The sequence below is a fragment of the Crinia signifera genome, chromosome 5 (assembly GCF_055691185.1).
Source record: "Crinia signifera chromosome 5, ASM5569118v1, whole genome shotgun sequence".
NCBI classification, from domain to species: domain Eukaryota; kingdom Metazoa; phylum Chordata; class Amphibia; order Anura; family Myobatrachidae; genus Crinia; species Crinia signifera.
In genome coordinates, this window is record NC_139221.1 from 304987084 (window position 1) to 305005397 (window position 18314).

The window sequence follows — 18314 nt, forward strand, 5'->3', positions numbered from 1 at the left end:
TTAAATATTTTTAACCCAGCCTGTAACATCAAAGGTAGGAGCTGATTGGCTTGTTATTATCACTCTCCACTTTTTGAGCTTGATACTGTACATCTGGCCCTGCAGGACAAAGGAGTCTGTTGTGACTGCTTGCTTTGTGTCTGAGAATGTGCAGTGGCTGAGTGTGTCCTGCCTGTATACTATGACCTACTCTACCTAAAGTCCTGATTGCATTGCAGGTAACATGACGGTTTGCCTCCTGCCGCAGCTTGAAGGTCCCTGCAGGGGACTCCTTCCTCACTATTACTATGATAGGTACGCTCAGACATGCCTGGAGTTCCTATATGGAGGCTGCGATGGCAATGCCAACAATTTCGAAAGTCTGGAAGACTGTGAAAAAACATGTTGGAAAATCAAAAGTAAGTTTATTGTATGGACATGTATTTAACTTGTTATTACAGCTGTGTGCTGGCAGTAATTGGAGGCTTGAATGTATAATTATAGGGAGCACTGATAGCCCTGTATGGCTGGGTACTGGAGCACAAGCTGTCTAGCTTTATAGTTGAGCTGCTTCATTGCTTCCAGTGGGGCCGGTGATGGGTGCACACATGCGAGCTCCCATCCACTGGAGCTTCCTCCCCGGCCCCCGGAGAAGGGGAGCCTTGCAGAAGGGAGAGGATGAGCACGAGGGAGGCAGAGATGGTGGAAGGGAGGCGGAGAAGGAGACAGAGGGCGCCGGAGTGTGGCGGCATCCACGGCCCCACCAGAGGAGTCCAACGTGGCCTGCAGCAGGAACCCCAGCTGTGACTCCTGGGCATCAGCTCAGCCCCCGACAATGATGGAAGAAGAGTCCCCCGGCCTCACCAGCAGGACCCCCCAGCTGCGGCACACACGGTCTTCCGACCTGCAGGCCCTTACCAGTCTGCAGGAGCCTGTCTGCCCCCACCCGAGGCTTCAGTTCTGGGAGAACGCGGCGGTGGTGGCCCTCCAAGGTACTACACTACACTATCAGGGGCAGCCCAAAGAGGGCCCAACTCCAGCCCCCGGCCTCACAGACTCTCCTCCCCTGGCCTCACTGACTCTGCCCCCCCCCCCTTGCCACATCCCCACCACCAAGTGCGCTGGCCTGCTGACCTCCTCCATTGCTGCCCTGTGAGCAGCAACGTAAAGATGGCGCCGCTGATGGCTGCCTAGGATCTATGCCGCTAGCCAAATATGTAACCCGTGTCACCCCTGTTGTGTCCCATAGCTGTACTGTTTACTGCCTACCTATCTGGCTGTTACAATCACCAAGTGCCGCCGCTGAACAGCTGCCTGGGTGCTGCACAGCTCAGTAAATGTATGTTGTTCCCCATGTCCATGTCCTTCATCAAGACTGATCTAGTGCATATCTGAACGTGTTATATGCATCTGTACTGTGACTGTTTTTTACGTGTTCCCACCCTGGCTGATGCACAGCAATCGAAACCAAATTCCTAGTATACATAAGTATACCTGGCCAATAAAGCTGATTCTGATTATAGTGGTACCATCTTCCCAGGTTCCAAGTGCCTTCATTTTGCAAAGACGCCTCAATTTCCTCCAACTGTGGATGGCACGGATCAGAAATTTGTCCAAATAGGTGTGAAAATTGCAAAGGCAAACATTTATAGTCATCACAACGACCTGTAATCTTTACCTTATATGGGAAATATAATATTGTTTTTACACAACATTTTTTATTTGAATTTATATAACAAATGCGAGCGACGCTGGCGTTTTTAGCCTAGATTTTGCACATCTCTTACAGAGCTCTTGGCAGTTAAAAGGGTTAATTTGTAATGTCTTGTGCCCAGAAGATGTACTCATTCCCCTCTATGTGAAACTAAGCTTCCAACTGAATATCCGTGACGTCCCCTTAATGTTATAATGGATTTAAGCAACCAATGAGGCTAAACGTTACGATATTTCAGGAGGAACGTGAGGGGGGGGGGGGGAAGGGGGGGGGGCGGGGGGGCGGTCATTCGGCGGCTGGGGTTTGGTGGATTTGCAAGTCTGTGGATTCGCAGCCTTGCGAATCAAACCAGAATAACCCCCTTAGTTTGCAGAGTATTCCCTGGTGCCAGTGTGTGGGAGGGGATGCGGTCATTTGGTCTACTGCATTATGGTCGACAGTCATTAGGTCGAATCCATTAGGTCGACATGCTAAAAGGTCGACATGACTCTAGGTCGACATGGGAAAAGGTCGACATGATTCTAGTTCGAAAGGCCATTAGTTCGACAGGTCATTAGTTCGACAAGGTCATTAGTTCGACATTGTCTATGTCGACATTCACAAGGTCGACATGGAGTTTTTCACTGTTTTTTGAGCCAACATGTGCCGACAGGCGGTATTTCATGCCCTACCATCCACTAGGGCGTGGTGGGAGAATAAAATAGTGTGCCGAGCGTAGCGAGGCACCGTGCCCGACGCATAGCGAGCGCAGCGAGCGATGCGAGGGGATGCAGTGCACTTTAAACTGTGTCCATGTCGACTGTGTTGACATTCAGGTAAAAAAACAGTGAAAAACCCCATGTCGACCTTGTGAATGTCGACATAGACAATGTCGAACTAATGACCTTGTCGAACTAATGACCTGTCGAACTAATGACCTTTCGACCTAGAATCATGTCGACCTTTTCCCATGTCGACCTAGAGTCATGTCGACCTTTTAGCATGTCGACCTAATGGATTCTACCTAATGACTTTCGACCATAATGCAATAGACCAAATGATCCCAACCCTGTGGGAGCAGCTGGGTTCTAGACTTGGAAGAGAAAACACTGATGTCTTTATAACGGCAGATGTTGAATGAGTAAGGGTTCGGCAAAATTCCTATCTGTTCCTCTGTATGAAGCAGCTGTGCTCCCTGGTGTTACTCTTATTTATTGGCTAGCACTCGGCGTCCTACAGCATTGGTTAATGTATTGGTCTGTGCTTTATATTAGTGTTTTTATATCATCTATCATCATAGCTTAGCATTGACCATGACACCTATGGGTACATTTACTAAGGTGGGAGTTCTGGTAAAGATGGGATGTTGTATTTAGCACCTTCTAGAACAGTGGTTCTCGAACCCCGGTCCTCAGGACCGCCACACAGGGCAAGTTTTGCAGGTCACCAGCAGCTGCCCTCTGTATCACCAACTGTCGCAATGTCGACATGGACACCGTATAAGTCAGGGGTGGGGAACCTTCGGCCCTGCAGCTGTTGTTGAACTACATATCCCAGCATGCCCTGGTACAGTTTTGCTATTTGGCCATCCTAAAACTGTTGCAGGGCATTCTGGGATGTGTCGTTTAACAACATCTGGAGGGCCGAAGGTTCCCCATCCCTGGTGTAAGTGTACCGCTGCGCTCGCCATGATTCGGGCACAGTGCCTAGCTACATTTGGAACGCTATTATATTCCCATGATAAAAACACTTTTTCTTTTAAGAAAAAAAACTCATGTCAACCTTATGCAGGTGGGCCATAAGCTTGTGTCAACCTTGTCGTTGGGTGTATGTTGACCTAGACATTGTCTACCCAGTGACCGTATAACGTGTACCCTGTACAGCTGTATCTGTAAAGCAGATTTGTGTTGTATCCCAGAGCAACAAATATAAATACCTCTCCCTTAGGCCATGCAGAATAATCACAGAAGGGAATGAGACATTTAGAACAATGTATTTGTATGTATAGTTTTATGTATTATGGGTGATTTAGTAGGTTAATTGGCTTCCGACACAAATTAATTCTAGTGCATGTCCTTGTATGTTGGGGTTTTAAACTCCAATGGGGCAGGGACCAGTGGTAGTTTGTAACCAATAGTCTGAAGGACTCCCCAGGTAAAATCTGTCACTGTCCGAGAGACTGCACTGGCTTCACTGTGGCTGGCAGAGACTTCTTATTTTAAGTCAGACCTGCCAGTCACCCAAGGCAGTCCCATTGGGAGGTGTTCCCAATAGTATTGTTGTTATAGTATTGCTATGCTAACAATACTATATTCACTAAGGTGCACAGAACAATCAGGCACTGGGTGTAGTCAAAAAGATCTACATTATTTAGGTTAGCAGTCAGTAGGTCACACCAAATGGTCAACATTTATTAGGTTGACACAGTGGCGTAACTATATTGTATGCGACCCCCACCGATTTTTTAGCAGCAGCAACCCCCCCCCCACCCCGTGTCACACGGCCGCCAATGTCCGTCTCCCCCAATGTGCCTCCCTGTGCCTTACCTCTCCAGGGACCCGCAGAACTTTTCATCTGTGCAGTCCCAGCTCCCCTCCGCTCCTGGCTTCTGTAATGAAAAACGGACCTTCACAAAATGTCCGCCCCCATACAGCAGACAGTTTCAGAGAACCGTCTGCTATATGGGGACGGACATTTTATGATGGTCCGTCTCTATACCATTAGAACAAGCAGGAAGGGAGCCGCGACCGCAGCGGAGGGGAGCCGGGACAAATACAATCAAATCAGCGGGTCTGTGGCAGCAGAGGCGTTACACTAGCCCCAGCGCCCCGGCTCCCGCACTCACACAGCGCCTCCCCGCTACCGCTATTGTTACACCACTGGGTGGACAGGAGCAAAAGGTCAAAATGACAATGGTCGAGGCACAAATAGTCAAAAAGGTTTTTGGGTTCAATTTAAGTAAAATATGACCACCATCAGCAAAAAGGTACACTTTTGTGGGCACACGTGGCCCGCCACGCCTTGGGAAAGGCTACTACTCCCAATCGTACTACACAGGGTTAGTAAATCAAGCAGATGCTGGCAACCAATCACCTCCTAATTGTCATGAATCTGTCGCAGCCTGTAAAATGAGAGATAAAAACTTGCTAGTTGCTATAGACAACTTCTATACGTCATATCCCTTCAAAATTTAAAAATCTCCCCCTCATTCCTTACGGCAGCCTAACGGTGCAGGTGTTAAGGATATCCATGCTTGAGCACAGGTGACTGACTTACTACACTTCAAAAATTTCAGAAGTCCCTAAAGCGTGCAGAATGGAACCAGAGACGGGGCCTTGCCGGAGCTATCTGAAGCGCTACGCGTATAACTTGGTCAGTATGAAGTGTGAACAGTTCATATATGGCGGCTGCTATGGCAACGACAATAATTTCAGAGACGAAGCTTCTTGTCTGGAGAAATGTTCGCCCAAGCGAAGTGAGTGATGTCATTCCTGTTCCTCGCTATGGATGTAATGTCTCATTGTAATAGATGATCATTAAATGATTGAATCCTGAAAACATTCAAATCTAATAAATAGAGAAATAAAACAACCGGGTAAATTTAGTGCGAGTATTTGGATGTGAGAGATGTTGCTCATCGCAACCCATAAAAGTGTAACGATTATTCTTTAGAAGGTGCTAGATGAATTATAAGTACTTTAGAATCTGATTGGTTGCTAAGGGCAACATCTCACTTCTAAAAACTCAGTTTGGAAAATTTGCCTCAAAATCTTAATAATAATAATAATAATAATAATAATAATAATAATAATCACTTTTTAAAAGGAGTTAGAATATAAAACTTAATTGTTGCAAAGAGGTCAAATACATAAAATGTGTTATAGCAGGAGACCCTGAAATATAAGTGCCGCAGCTAATAGATGGAGAGGAATGTTTCCTGTAATATATTTGGCATCCCCTCACCTCTGTAGTAACACCCCCTCCCCATCACCTCTGTAGTAACACATCCCCCCATCACCTCTGTAGTAACGCATGCCCGTCACCTCTGTAGTAACACATCCCCCCCATCACCTCTGTAGTAACACATCCCCCCCCATCACCTCTGTAGTAACGCATGCCCGTCATCTCTGTAGTAACACATCCCCCCATCACCTCTGTAGTAACACATCCCCCCCATCACCTCTTTAGTAACACATTCCCCCATCACCTCTGTAGTAACGCATGCCCGTCACCTCTGTAGTAACACATCCCCCCCATCACCTTTGTAGTAACACCCCCCCCGTCACCTCTGTAATAACACATCCCCCCCCCATTGCCTCTGTAGTAACACCCCCCCATCACCTCTGTAGTAACACATCCCCCCATCACCTCTGTAGTAACACCCCCCCCCCATCACCTCTGTAGTAACACATCTCCCCATCACCTCTGTAGTAACACATCCCCCCATCACCTCTGTAGTAACACACACCCCCCATCACCTCTGTAGTAACACATCCCCCCATCACCTCTGTAGTAACACATCCCCCCATCACCTCTGTAGTAACACATCTCCCCATCACCTCTGTAGTAACACATCCCCCCATCACCTCTGTAGTAACACATCCCCCCCATCACCTCTGTAGTAACACCCCCCATCACCTCTCTAATAACACATCTCCCCCCCCATCACCTCTGTAGTAACACATCCCCCATCACCTCTGTAATAACACATCTCCCCCCCCATCGCCAGGGCCCTCCTACCTCCATGTCTGTCTGTTGTTACCCAGTTTGTTTTATCACTGTTTACTATTGTAAAGCGCAACGGAATCTGCTGCGCTATATAAGAAACTGCAAATAAATAATAAATAAATAAGTACTTTAGAATCTGATTGGTTGCTAAGGGCAACATCTCACTTCTAAAAACTCAGTTTGGAAAATTTGCCTCAAAATCTTAATAATAATTATTATTAAGATTTTGAGGCAAATTTTCCAAACTGAGTTTTTAGAAGTGAGATGTTGCCCTTAGCAACCAATCAGATTCTAAAGTACTTATTTATTTATTATTTATTTGCAGTTTCTTATATAGCGCAGCAGATTCCGTTGCGCTTTACAATAGTAAACAGTGATAAAACAAACTGGGTAACAACAGACAGACATGGAGGTAGGAGGGCCCTGCTGCAAAGATTGTAAGCTTGCAGCAGGGCCCTCCTACCTCCATGTCTGTCTGTTGTTACCCAGTTTGTTTTATCACTGTTTACTATTGTAAAGCGCAACGGAATCTGCTGCGCTATATAAGAAACTGCAAATAAATAATAAATAAATAAGTACTTTAGAATCTGATTGGTTGCTAAGGGCAACATCTCACTTCTAAAAACTCAGTTTGGAAAATTTGCCTCAAAATCTTAATAATAATAATAATAATAATAATAATAATAATCACTTTTTAAAAGGAGTTAGAATATAAAACTTAATTGTTGCAAAGAGGTCAAATACATAAAATGTGTTATAGCAGGAGACCCTGAAATATAAGTGCCGCAGCTAATAGATGGAGAGGAATGTTTCCTGTAATATATTTGGCATCCCCTCACCTCTGTAGTAACACCCCCTCCCCATCACCTCTGTAGTAACACATCCCCCCATCACCTCTGTAGTAACGCATGCCCGTCACCTCTGTAGTAACACATCCCCCCCATCACCTCTGTAGTAACACATCCCCCCCCATCACCTCTGTAGTAACGCATGCCCGTCATCTCTGTAGTAACACATCCCCCCATCACCTCTGTAGTAACACATCCCCCCCATCACCTCTTTAGTAACACATTCCCCCATCACCTCTGTAGTAACGCATGCCCGTCACCTCTGTAGTAACACATCCCCCCCATCACCTTTGTAGTAACACCCCCCCCGTCACCTCTGTAATAACACATCCCCCCCCCATTGCCTCTGTAGTAACACCCCCCCATCACCTCTGTAGTAACACATCCCCCCATCACCTCTGTAGTAACACCCCCCCCCATCACCTCTGTAGTAACACATCTCCCCATCACCTCTGTAGTAACACATCCCCCCATCACCTCTGTAGTAACACACACCCCCCATCACCTCTGTAGTAACACATCCCCCCATCACCTCTGTAGTAACACATCCCCCCATCACCTCTGTAGTAACACATCTCCCCATCACCTCTGTAGTAACACATCCCCCCATCACCTCTGTAGTAACACATCCCCCCCATCACCTCTGTAGTAACACCCCCCATCACCTCTCTAATAACACATCTCCCCCCCCATCACCTCTGTAGTAACACATCCCCCATCACCTCTGTAATAACACATCTCCCCCCCCATCGCCTCTGTAGTAACACATCCCCCGTCACCTCTGTAGTAACACATCCCCCATCACCTCTGTAGTAACACATCCCCCCATCACCTCTGTAGTAACACCCCCCCATCACCTCTCTAATAACACATCTCCCCCCCCATCGCCTCTGTAGTAACACACACCCCCCATCACCTCTGTAGTAACACATCCCCCCATCACCTCTGTAGTAACACATCCCCCCCATCGCCTCTGTAGTAACACCCCCCCCATCACCTCTCTAATAACACATCTCCCCCCCATCGCCTCTGTAGTAACACACACCCCCCATCACCTCTCTAATAACACATCTCCCCCCCATCACCTCTGTAGTAACACCCCCCCGTCACCTCTGTAGTAACACATCCCCCCATCACCTCTGTAGTAACACATCTCCCCATCACCTCTGTAGTAACACATCCCCCCATCACCCCTGTAGTAACGCATCCCCGTCACCTCTGTAGTAACGCATCCCCCCGTCACCTCTGTAGTAACACCCCCCCATCACCTCTGTAGTAACACATCCCCCCCATCACCTCTGTAGTAACACATCCCCGTCACCTCTGTAGTAACACATCCCCCCCGTCACCTCTGTAGTAACATATCCCCCCATCACCTCTGTAGTAACACATCCCCCCATCACCTCTGTAGTAACATATCCCCCCATCACCTCTGTAGTAACACCCCCCCCATCACCTCTGTAGTAACGCATCCCCCCGTCACCTCTGTAGTAACACCCCCCCATCACCTCTGTAGTAACACCCCCCCATCACCTCTGTAGTAACACATCCCCCCCATCACCTCTGTAGTAACACTTTCCCCCGTCACCTCTGTAGTAACATATCCCCCCATCACCTCTGTAGTAACACATCCCCCCCATCACCTCTGTAGTAACACATCCCCCCCATCACCTCTGTAGTAACACTTTCCCCCGTCACCTCTGTAGTAACATATCCCCCCATCACCTCTGTAGTAACACATCCCCCGTCACCTCTGTAGTAACACATCCCCCCCATCACCTCTGTAGTAACACATCCCCCCCATCACCTCTGTAGTAACACATCCCCCCATCACCTCTGTAGTAACACATTCCCCCATCACCTCTGTAGTAACACTTTCCCCCGTCACCTCTGTAGTAACATATCCCCCCATCACCTCTGTAGTAACACATCCCCCGTCACCTCTGTAGTAACACATCCCCCCATCACCTCTGTAGTAACACATCCCCCCCATCACCTCTGTAGTAACACTTTCCCCCGTCACCTCTGTAGTAACATATCCCCCCATCACCTCTGTAGTAACACATCCCCCCATCACCTCTGTAGTAACACATCCCCCCATCACCTCTGTAGTAACACATCCCCCCATCACCTCTGTAGTAACACATCCCCACATCACCTCTGTAGTAACACCCCCCCATCACCTCTGTAGTAACACATCCCCCCCATCACCTCTGTAGTAACACATTCCCCCATCACCTCTGTAGTAACGCATCCCCCCGGTCACCTCTGTAGTAACACCCCCCCATCACCTCTGTAGTAACACCCCCCCATCACCTCTGTAGTAACACATCCCCCCATCACCTTTGTAGTAACACATCCCCCTATCACCTCTGTAGTAAGACATCCCCCCATCACCTCTGTAGTAACACTTTCCCCCATCACCTCTGTAGTAACATATCCCCCCATCACCTCTGTAGTAACACATCCCCCCGTCACCTCTGTAGTAACACATCCCCCCATCACCTCTGTAGTAACACATCCCCCCGTCACCTCTGTAGTAACACATCCCCCCCATCACCTCTGTAGTAACACATCCCCCCCGTCACCTCTGTAGTAACACATCCCCCCGTCACCTCTGTAGTAACACATCCCCCCATCACCTCTGTAGTAACACTTTCCCCCTTCACCTCTGTAGTAACAATTTCCCCCGTCACCTCTACAGTAACCTATCCCCCATCACCTCTGTAGTAACACATCCCCCCGTCACCTCTGTAGTAACACTTTCCCCCGTCACCTCTGTAGTAACACTTTCCCCCGTCACCTCTGTAGTAACACATCCCCCCATCACCCCTGTAGTGAATAGGCAATAATTGATGTGAAATGTTATAGATTTTGATATGTGCATGCTTTGTAGTTGATGCAATTTGCTATAATACCTCTAAACCTGGTGGTGGCGCTGTTTCTACACTGATTCTGTAGAGTTCTTTCCATAAGATTATCATTATAACAATGACACAAATACAATATTGAGGTGAAAGTATTTGCCCCCAAAATGCATCAACAACGGACTGGTTACCATCAAAATGTTTTTTATTTTATGAGCCCCTCTGAATTAGGATTTAAACCCCAGAATTAGATACAGATCAATTAATAATGCTTTTAAAATGTTTGTTTTAAACAGTCAATTTGAGATACCTGAATTAGCCAAAATATTTGTTTCTAAACCCTAGAACCCGTTGTTTTTCACATCTCTTAAAAGGTGGCAGTAGAAACACATTTGTCCTGCTTAAATCAATACAATAATTAAAAGCGAAATGCGTCAGTCAAGACAGAGCTAGATATTTTAAATAACAAAGCAATCCAATATATTTTCCTATGCCAGTGTCCCTGGAAAATGCTAGAACTTGACTGCACCGATGCTGTATATTATAGCGGCTGTTTGGTTTTGTGTTTTGTGTAGATGCGCCCAGTTTCTGCTATAGCCCAAAGGATGAGGGATCATGCTCTGCTTCTGTTACCCGCTATTATTTCAACTTTGAGAACAAGGCCTGTGAAGAGTTTACGTACTCTGGTTGTGGGGGAAACTCTAACAACTTTGTCAGATTTGAAGACTGTAATAGAGTGTGCAAGAAAGGTGTGTGGATATTTAGGGAAAAAAACTTTGTGGGAATGAAAAATATGTAAAAATAAACTTGGTTTCATAGCAACTATCTCAGCAGCGATCATATTAGAAGCCCCTTTTTCAAATTTACTTAACCTATTAAATTGACAATTATGATTTTGTATTTATTGCATCGTCATCATACTTCCCTTCTTCCCCAATTTACTTGTTGTGGAGATATTTTTTAATTGCTCTCCACAATCAAAAGGACATAATAAAAATCTAATACCAAAAAAAAAATGAAATTAATAAGCTGGCAAAAACAAATTAATTTGTTTGCAAAAACAATATACGTTGTTTTTGCAAACAAATTAATTTGTTTTTGGTAGCTTATTAATTTCATTTTTTTATTATATTTTTGAAAGTTCAATGGATAACATTATAAATTGCTTCTGCCTAATAAGTACTTTATAAATTATTGCTATTGAATATTAATTAACAGAGAAATATACAAACCCCAAATAAAAAAAAATAAAAAAAAAAACATTAAAAACACCTAGGTGAACTTTTCATTTCATTCAGTGGAACCAAGTTTTTTTTTTCCATTTTCTCTGTTCTCATAAGAATAAAAAACTGCTTTTGTGAACTAAGCTGATATTGACAAACACATTTTTTTTAATATCGGCATATATTTTAAATGCATAAATTACTTGTTGAATTTATTCCTTTAGCTATTAATAGGCTCAAATATTTATATGTATTATTATTGGGGAGAAAACAAAAATATAAAAAAATATATTAAAAAAGTCAATAATAAAAAAATCATCTCCTAAAACAAATTTTTATGTATTAGAAAAACAAATATACAAACAGAAACCACTATAGGTTACATGCCAATACAAAATAGTATAAGCATGCAGGCATGGTCATGTTTATTAAAATGGCATATAGGCACTTTATTAAATTAAATTTAAATGTAATTAAATGATTCTTAAACAATGTATTTTTTTATATTATGACAAACGCCTTTAGAAAAAGAAAATAAACATGTAAAAATAAAAATAAATGATAATTGAATTTATGTTCCCTAATGTAACTAATTATTGTTGATTTTTAGGAAATAAAAAGCCCAGGATTAGGAGTCGTATTCGCAAGCTGAAGACACAATCTTGAGTGGAGAATGGGGAAGATAACATTTTTATATGTCCACATTTAGGCACTTTTTAAAAGTCTTTCTACGGACAACTGAGACACGTCCTGCAGAGAAGAAAATTACTTATTTTATAATATTATGGGAATATTGTTCCACCAATCCCATGCAATATTACATTCTCTTACTGAACAATAACCTACATATACATTTAAAAAAAAAATAAGTTTATAACTGTCTGTTTGGATGCTAAAGACGTTTTGATTGTAACTGTTGAAAGTGCAGCTATATCATATTAATAATACAGTGTTTAATGTGAATGGAAAGATTCCAATACACTATGTGACCAGGAATTTCATACAATTTCCTGGAGGATAAATCGGTGGCCAGTTCCATTGTTCCTATAGCTGTGCCACAAGGGGGCAGTATAGTAGATCACCAAAGGAGTAGACTTAAATTTCAATTGACTGCAAAAAAGCTGAGTTTTTGACAAATTGGGTCACGGTTTAGTCTACTTTTGAACATGGCTCATTTGGAAGTGTTGGGTTGTTATAATTTGAATGCACATATTTTACATGAATTCCGTGCTGGTAAATGATATTTAATGTTGACACTCTACTCAAACCTCTACATTTAGTAGAAATACAGCCCCATATAGTACATAGGTGACATTTATAGACTCCCTGAGAATTGTTGCGCAGATACAAACCATATCAATTGAATATTCATGTACAATCCATAAGATTGTATTTGTATGTAAATAATATTAGGCAACACTTAATATTACAATGCAAAGTATGTAGTAGGCTAATAAGGATGAATGCTGCCTTAAATGCAAGAAGAATTATACTGCAGTCCTAGGTTTCTGTTTTACACAGTGACAGTCCATTGCTTGTAATTATTATTCACCCGACATTAAGAATTGTCAGTCCAATAATTATCAAGTTGCATGAGACTACATGTACGTGAACTGAGTAAGGATTGGCACATATTAAGTGTCTTTTAAAGCCATCTATACTGTACTTATGCTAAGTACACACTAGACAACAGGCAAGAGATTTGATATTGTCAACGATCACCTGTGAACTCCTGTAGGGCTTCCAGGAAGACGTCAAAATGACTGTGGTGTTTTTTTTTTTTTTTTGGGGTGGTGGGGGGTATTAATGGAAAGGAAATGGGTGTTCATATAGAGATAATTGATCTTTGTGGAGAGACTCCTGGGCAGTGCCTATGGTAAATGGTGACGGACATACTTTCATTTTCCGTGTTCCGTTGGTAAGATGGAAAATAGTGCAATGGGCAGCTGTATCCTAAATCCACACAGAAACTTGTCTCTTCTCTATACTATGATTCCACTGGTACAAATTATTCTGTGACGGTTTCTTACACAGAACACAAAAGATTGGGAGCTTTTTCCACATTTACTGTTAGCGCCTAGTGTGGAACTGGGAAAATATTTAATTTAAACTGGAATCACTGTGAACTCGAGCGATGGGCTATAGATAAATAATAATGTACCTTATGCTTTCACTAGATAAATAACATTTTAGTGAACACGCCACCTAGCCGCACACCAGCCAAATTGTTATTCTTACCTGCACCGTATGGGTCGCTCCATTATTTTTTTTAAATAAACTTTATTTGTTAAGGATTGAGCAAGTTCACAGTATATTCCACGTTAGCAGTAAAACAATAAGTTTAACAGGTACTTGACAGGTAGCATTTGTTTGGAAAAAATATAGTAATTAATGAGAAAAAAAAGAACATGAAATGTGGAAATAATGCTGGTTACGGATGGACACGATCGAAAAGGCACCTTCAACCCGGGTTGCTCCATTTTTAAAACCAACATTGCTATTGGTCCTCATCTTACACTCCTGAAGAGATATAACGTACTTAACGAATCAGCTTCTAAATGTAATTTCATAGATTGTAGTTGAAAAATGACATGAGCTGATTGGCTGGCACTTGCTCTCTAGCATGCTATATTATCTCGTGCCAAGCTTTCACAAATTCCCAATTCTATGTGACAGAGCAGTAGACTAGTTGTCAACCTTGATCAGTCAGTATGAGGCATAAGACACTTAACCACTTTGAAGGCATACTGTATCCGATGAATTGCTGTTTGTACATAACGTTAGTTAGGAAACATATATATATAAAGTTCTGGATACTATACAAGTTTCTTTATGTAAGCAAACGGTAACAATGTAATATAAGTGTGTGTATGTGTAAATATATGTATAAAACAGGAAAGGGCTGAAGCTATAAGTCATCCTTGGCTGAAGATATTAATTTGTTGATTCACTTTGTTATGATATTTCATTGGACTGTTTTTCATTTTGCTATTGAAAAATAAAGTATTTCTTCGTTTATAATAAAACAAACAAATAATGAAAAAAAAAAACGTGTTTTCAGTTTATGGATTTTAGTTTTCAGACCAGTGGTTCCCAAATTATTATTATTATTAATAATAATAATAATAATAATAATAAATAAGTTCAGTTATTTGGTGAGAGATAGGGTTGTGATTCTGTTTGTCCACATAGTTTATGATTGGCTGCCACACACACTGGTCTTGCCTATTACATTGACCACAAATAACTGGAATTGGTCCTGGATAACCTACCCAGAGAAATCCCTGCAATGGCCCCTTGGCATCCAGTTTGGGAACCACTGAATGGAGACACAGGTAGCAATTAAAACACATTGATGCCACAGAGCACTGTATAAACAGTATCCGAATGATAGGTCAACCATAATTAGGTTGAATGTCAATAAATAGACCCTATATGGTCAATAGGTCAATGTGGTCAATAAGACGATACTGCTCAAGGTCCACAGCTTAACACACTCTTTCCCATCCTCATAGACTACGATTGGAAACAGTAACCAGTGCTAAGTGCAGTGCTAGCAGAGCAAGGACATTGCCTGTAACATAGCAAGGCGTTGCAAAACGCTATTTTATTTGGGGTTACATGGGCCTTAAAATGGAAAATGGCACCCACAACAACAAACAAAAAATTGTGTCAAAATTTTTTTGTGTCTACAATACAGTATCCTTGTTAACCGTTTCCTTGTGTCAACTTTTACACCCGTCTACCGTTTCAATGTTAACACAATGTCCTTGTTGACTTATGCAATATCGACAATATTGGCAGTCTACCTAATTAGGGTAGGCCCAGCCATCCATACTTGTGTAAACTTAAGCTAACAATACACTTGTCCGATTTGGGTACTTTTCACCCGATTCCAACAGATGGGGTAAAAAGTGGCCAAATCGGATGTGTTTGACATACAGTGTGAACCCATCCGATGTGCGGTCCCATGAGCATCGGACTGGAGACAGCCTCCGACACGGGCAGCCTCCCGGCAGTGGGAAACGGGATCACATGTGATATATCACATACAATCTTGCCAATGAGGATCGAGAGGTTTCTTACATGACTTCTCCCTCTTCTACTTATTGTACGTACTACAAATGTAGCCCATAATGATAGTAATACAGTAAATATCTATCACCAACACCCATAGCGTACAACATAAAATGCACAATAAAAATACCAGATAAATAAATATGTCCCTTAGATGCCTAGCCTTGAAGGTAGAGTCTATATGACCGCTCAACGACTCCAGTGGTAGGTAGGTGTCAACCTCAGTATAAAGGAAATCATGATAGTGTAGTACTGGATTTTAATCACTGGATGGCGTGATGTTGGTATAAGTAAGGGAGGCAAAATGCACATGAGGGATGAGTACTTTCAATCTCAATGTGTACTGAAGCTATTTAATAATAAAAATATATAGACTTATCATAGGCATGAACTGGTGGCCCAGGTAAATGACACTATGCAAAGGTGGGGATTAATGGAGGATTATAATGGAATAGAGGAATGAACAATGGTAATGAGAATAATGATATAATGAGATGAATAGTGGAGGAATGGGTTAATGATTGTTGGATGGATATTTGCCTATGGAACAAACAAGTGAAGATTATTCTGGGTAGACTGCACTGGGTGCGCCTATGGTGTCTGGTTGTGTAATTACGTTTAATGGATTTTTTCAGGATACATGGAATGACAGTAATTGCCCCAATGAATATGTGCTTTAGGGCACTAACACAAGTGCAAGCTGACAGCTTTCTGGAATGTGATATTCATGAAGTTCCGTATCCAGGTAGAAAGGAATGATGTAACCACTGGTGCACAGAGACGCCTCCCAGTGCTGCCGTCATTATAAGGCCGGGTACCACAAAGGGAGTTTGAATGTCAGATTCCCCACCCCATTGGTTACATTCTATGAAACAAGACATTTATTTGTCTGCACCCAATTTTCCTAACCAATTATCCCAACACGACTGTGGGTAAAAAGCAGAGAACCCAGAGGAAACTCACACAGGGGAGAATATACAAACTCCACACAGTTAGTGGTAAATTTGTTAAAGCTTCTAAAGGCCTGATTCAGTAGCACTGGATTAGATTCACTTTATTGTCGATGCCCATGCACAAAACAGGGCAACACAATTTAGGGCCTTATTCTAGTTCACTCTTTCTGACAAAATCCTTCTTAGATGGACAAAACCATGTGCACTGCAGGTGGGGCAGATGTTACTTGTACAGAGAGAGTTATATGTGGGTGGGGTTTTTTCTTCAAAGTGAGATCTATATTGCAGTGTAAAAATAAAGCAGTCAGTATTTACCCTGCACAGAAACAAAATAACTCACCCAAATCTAATTCTCTCTGCACATTTTACATCTGCCCCCCTGCAGTGCACATGGTTTTGTCCATCTAAGAAGGATTTTGTCAGAAAGAGTGAACTAGAATAAAGGGCCTTATTCTGGTCAATGCGTAATTTTCCGAATTCTTTTGGATGGCGGTTTTTAGCCGTCTGCGCATGCGTGGGCAACGCTATGCGCATGTGCCACGTACGGTCTCCGTACTAATACCGTACAGAAAAGTGCACCACATTCACTCGGCAGATATGGGCGTAATATGGGCGTCATTCGGACCTGCACAGGTGCGTAGTTTCAAAGTGGGCTAAACTGGGCGTAAACATGGGCGTACACGAGGGAGTGCACTAATTCTGGTAGGCGTGCATTCGGACAGAACACCGACTGCAAACGAACCAAAAGGCAGAAAATATGCGGTCTCCATAAGCAAGTATTGCTTTGCGGACACCACTCGGTCATGCGCTAGGCATTCGGAACGCCCAATCAGTACGCCAGCACCTGAACCAATGTCAGCTGAACACAATACAATCCACTCCTCTACTCATTACTCATTAATTACACTCTTGTCATTGCTTCAATTGGAACCATTGCAGCTTAAATGGGCCATTACAAAACACACAAATCTGCTGAAAGCACGGCTGCATTTTTTACACACATTTACACTGCAAGCAATGGACAGAACTTGCTATCACTAATATAAATATAAGTGGGTCATGTGACCAATTTGTGAGTTCAGATAATAGTGGTGAGTTTTGCGATAATACACCGCATCGGTGCGTACGGGCAGGTTCCCGTCCGTTCTGCCGCGTTAAGACCGTGCAGACGCTGTAAGACCGTGCAGAATATGTGTGTTTCCACCGCACACACAAGGTTTGGATGTTGTCCGTAAACACGCCCTCTTCTTAAAGTGTGAGTCCGTCCGAATGCGGATGACCGGTGGGCGTTTCTTCGTACGATGTCCGCACAGTGTGGCGTGCGGTCCCCTCCGAAACAATTCGGAAATTTACGCACCAACCAGAATAACCTCCAAAGCCCTTAGTTTTGCTTCCAAAAGACACAGAATTTGACAATACAGTATTATTATCCAAGAAAATATTAAATTGAAAAAAAAAAAAAAGCATTCTAATGCGCCTGTTTCTCAGGTACGGGGGACGAGCAGCTGACGTCATTCGATGGTCAGAGATGTATCAAACATTGGGCCCAGATGTACTAAGATTGAAAAGTGATAAAATGGAGAGTGATAAACCATCAGCCAATCAGCTCCTAACTATCATGTCACAGGCTGGGTTTGAATTATGACAGGTAGGAGCTAATTGGTTGGTTGTTTATCACTCTCCATTTTATCACTTTTTAAGACTTAGAGATAGAGAGGAAGTGCGAGCCAATCAGCTTCTAACCGCCGTGTTCCGTGATGTGTGTGAACCATGACAGGAGCTGATTGGCTTCTACTTTATTCTGCTCCAATGCTTAATACATCTGCCTCATCTACTGTAGTTTAGACAAAATGGGGAAGAAAAAGGGGACTCTTTTCTTGGGGCACTCTTTGATATGGTGGTTGAATTAATACTTAACTTTTATTTATTTATATTTTTAAAATAGA

At 43.1% G+C, this 18314-nt stretch overlaps 1 protein-coding gene across 2 annotated transcripts in view; it reads left to right on the forward strand.

Annotated features, from left to right (window-relative positions):
* The window catches only part of TFPI2 (tissue factor pathway inhibitor 2), a 68453-nt gene extending 54070 nt beyond the window's left edge, over positions 1-14383 (forward strand). For both annotated transcript variants that reach the window (XM_083189447.1, XM_083189446.1), the window contains exons 2-5: positions 219-398; positions 4968-5147; positions 10691-10864; positions 11949-14383. In XM_083189447.1, coding sequence (XP_083045573.1) covers positions 224-398; positions 4968-5147; positions 10691-10864; positions 11949-12004 — 585 coding nt within the window. In that variant the 5' untranslated portion in view covers positions 219-223 and the 3' untranslated portion in view covers positions 12005-14383. The remainder of the gene's footprint in view (positions 1-218; positions 399-4967; positions 5148-10690; positions 10865-11948) is intronic.
* Positions 14384-18314: the final 3931 nt, after the last annotated feature.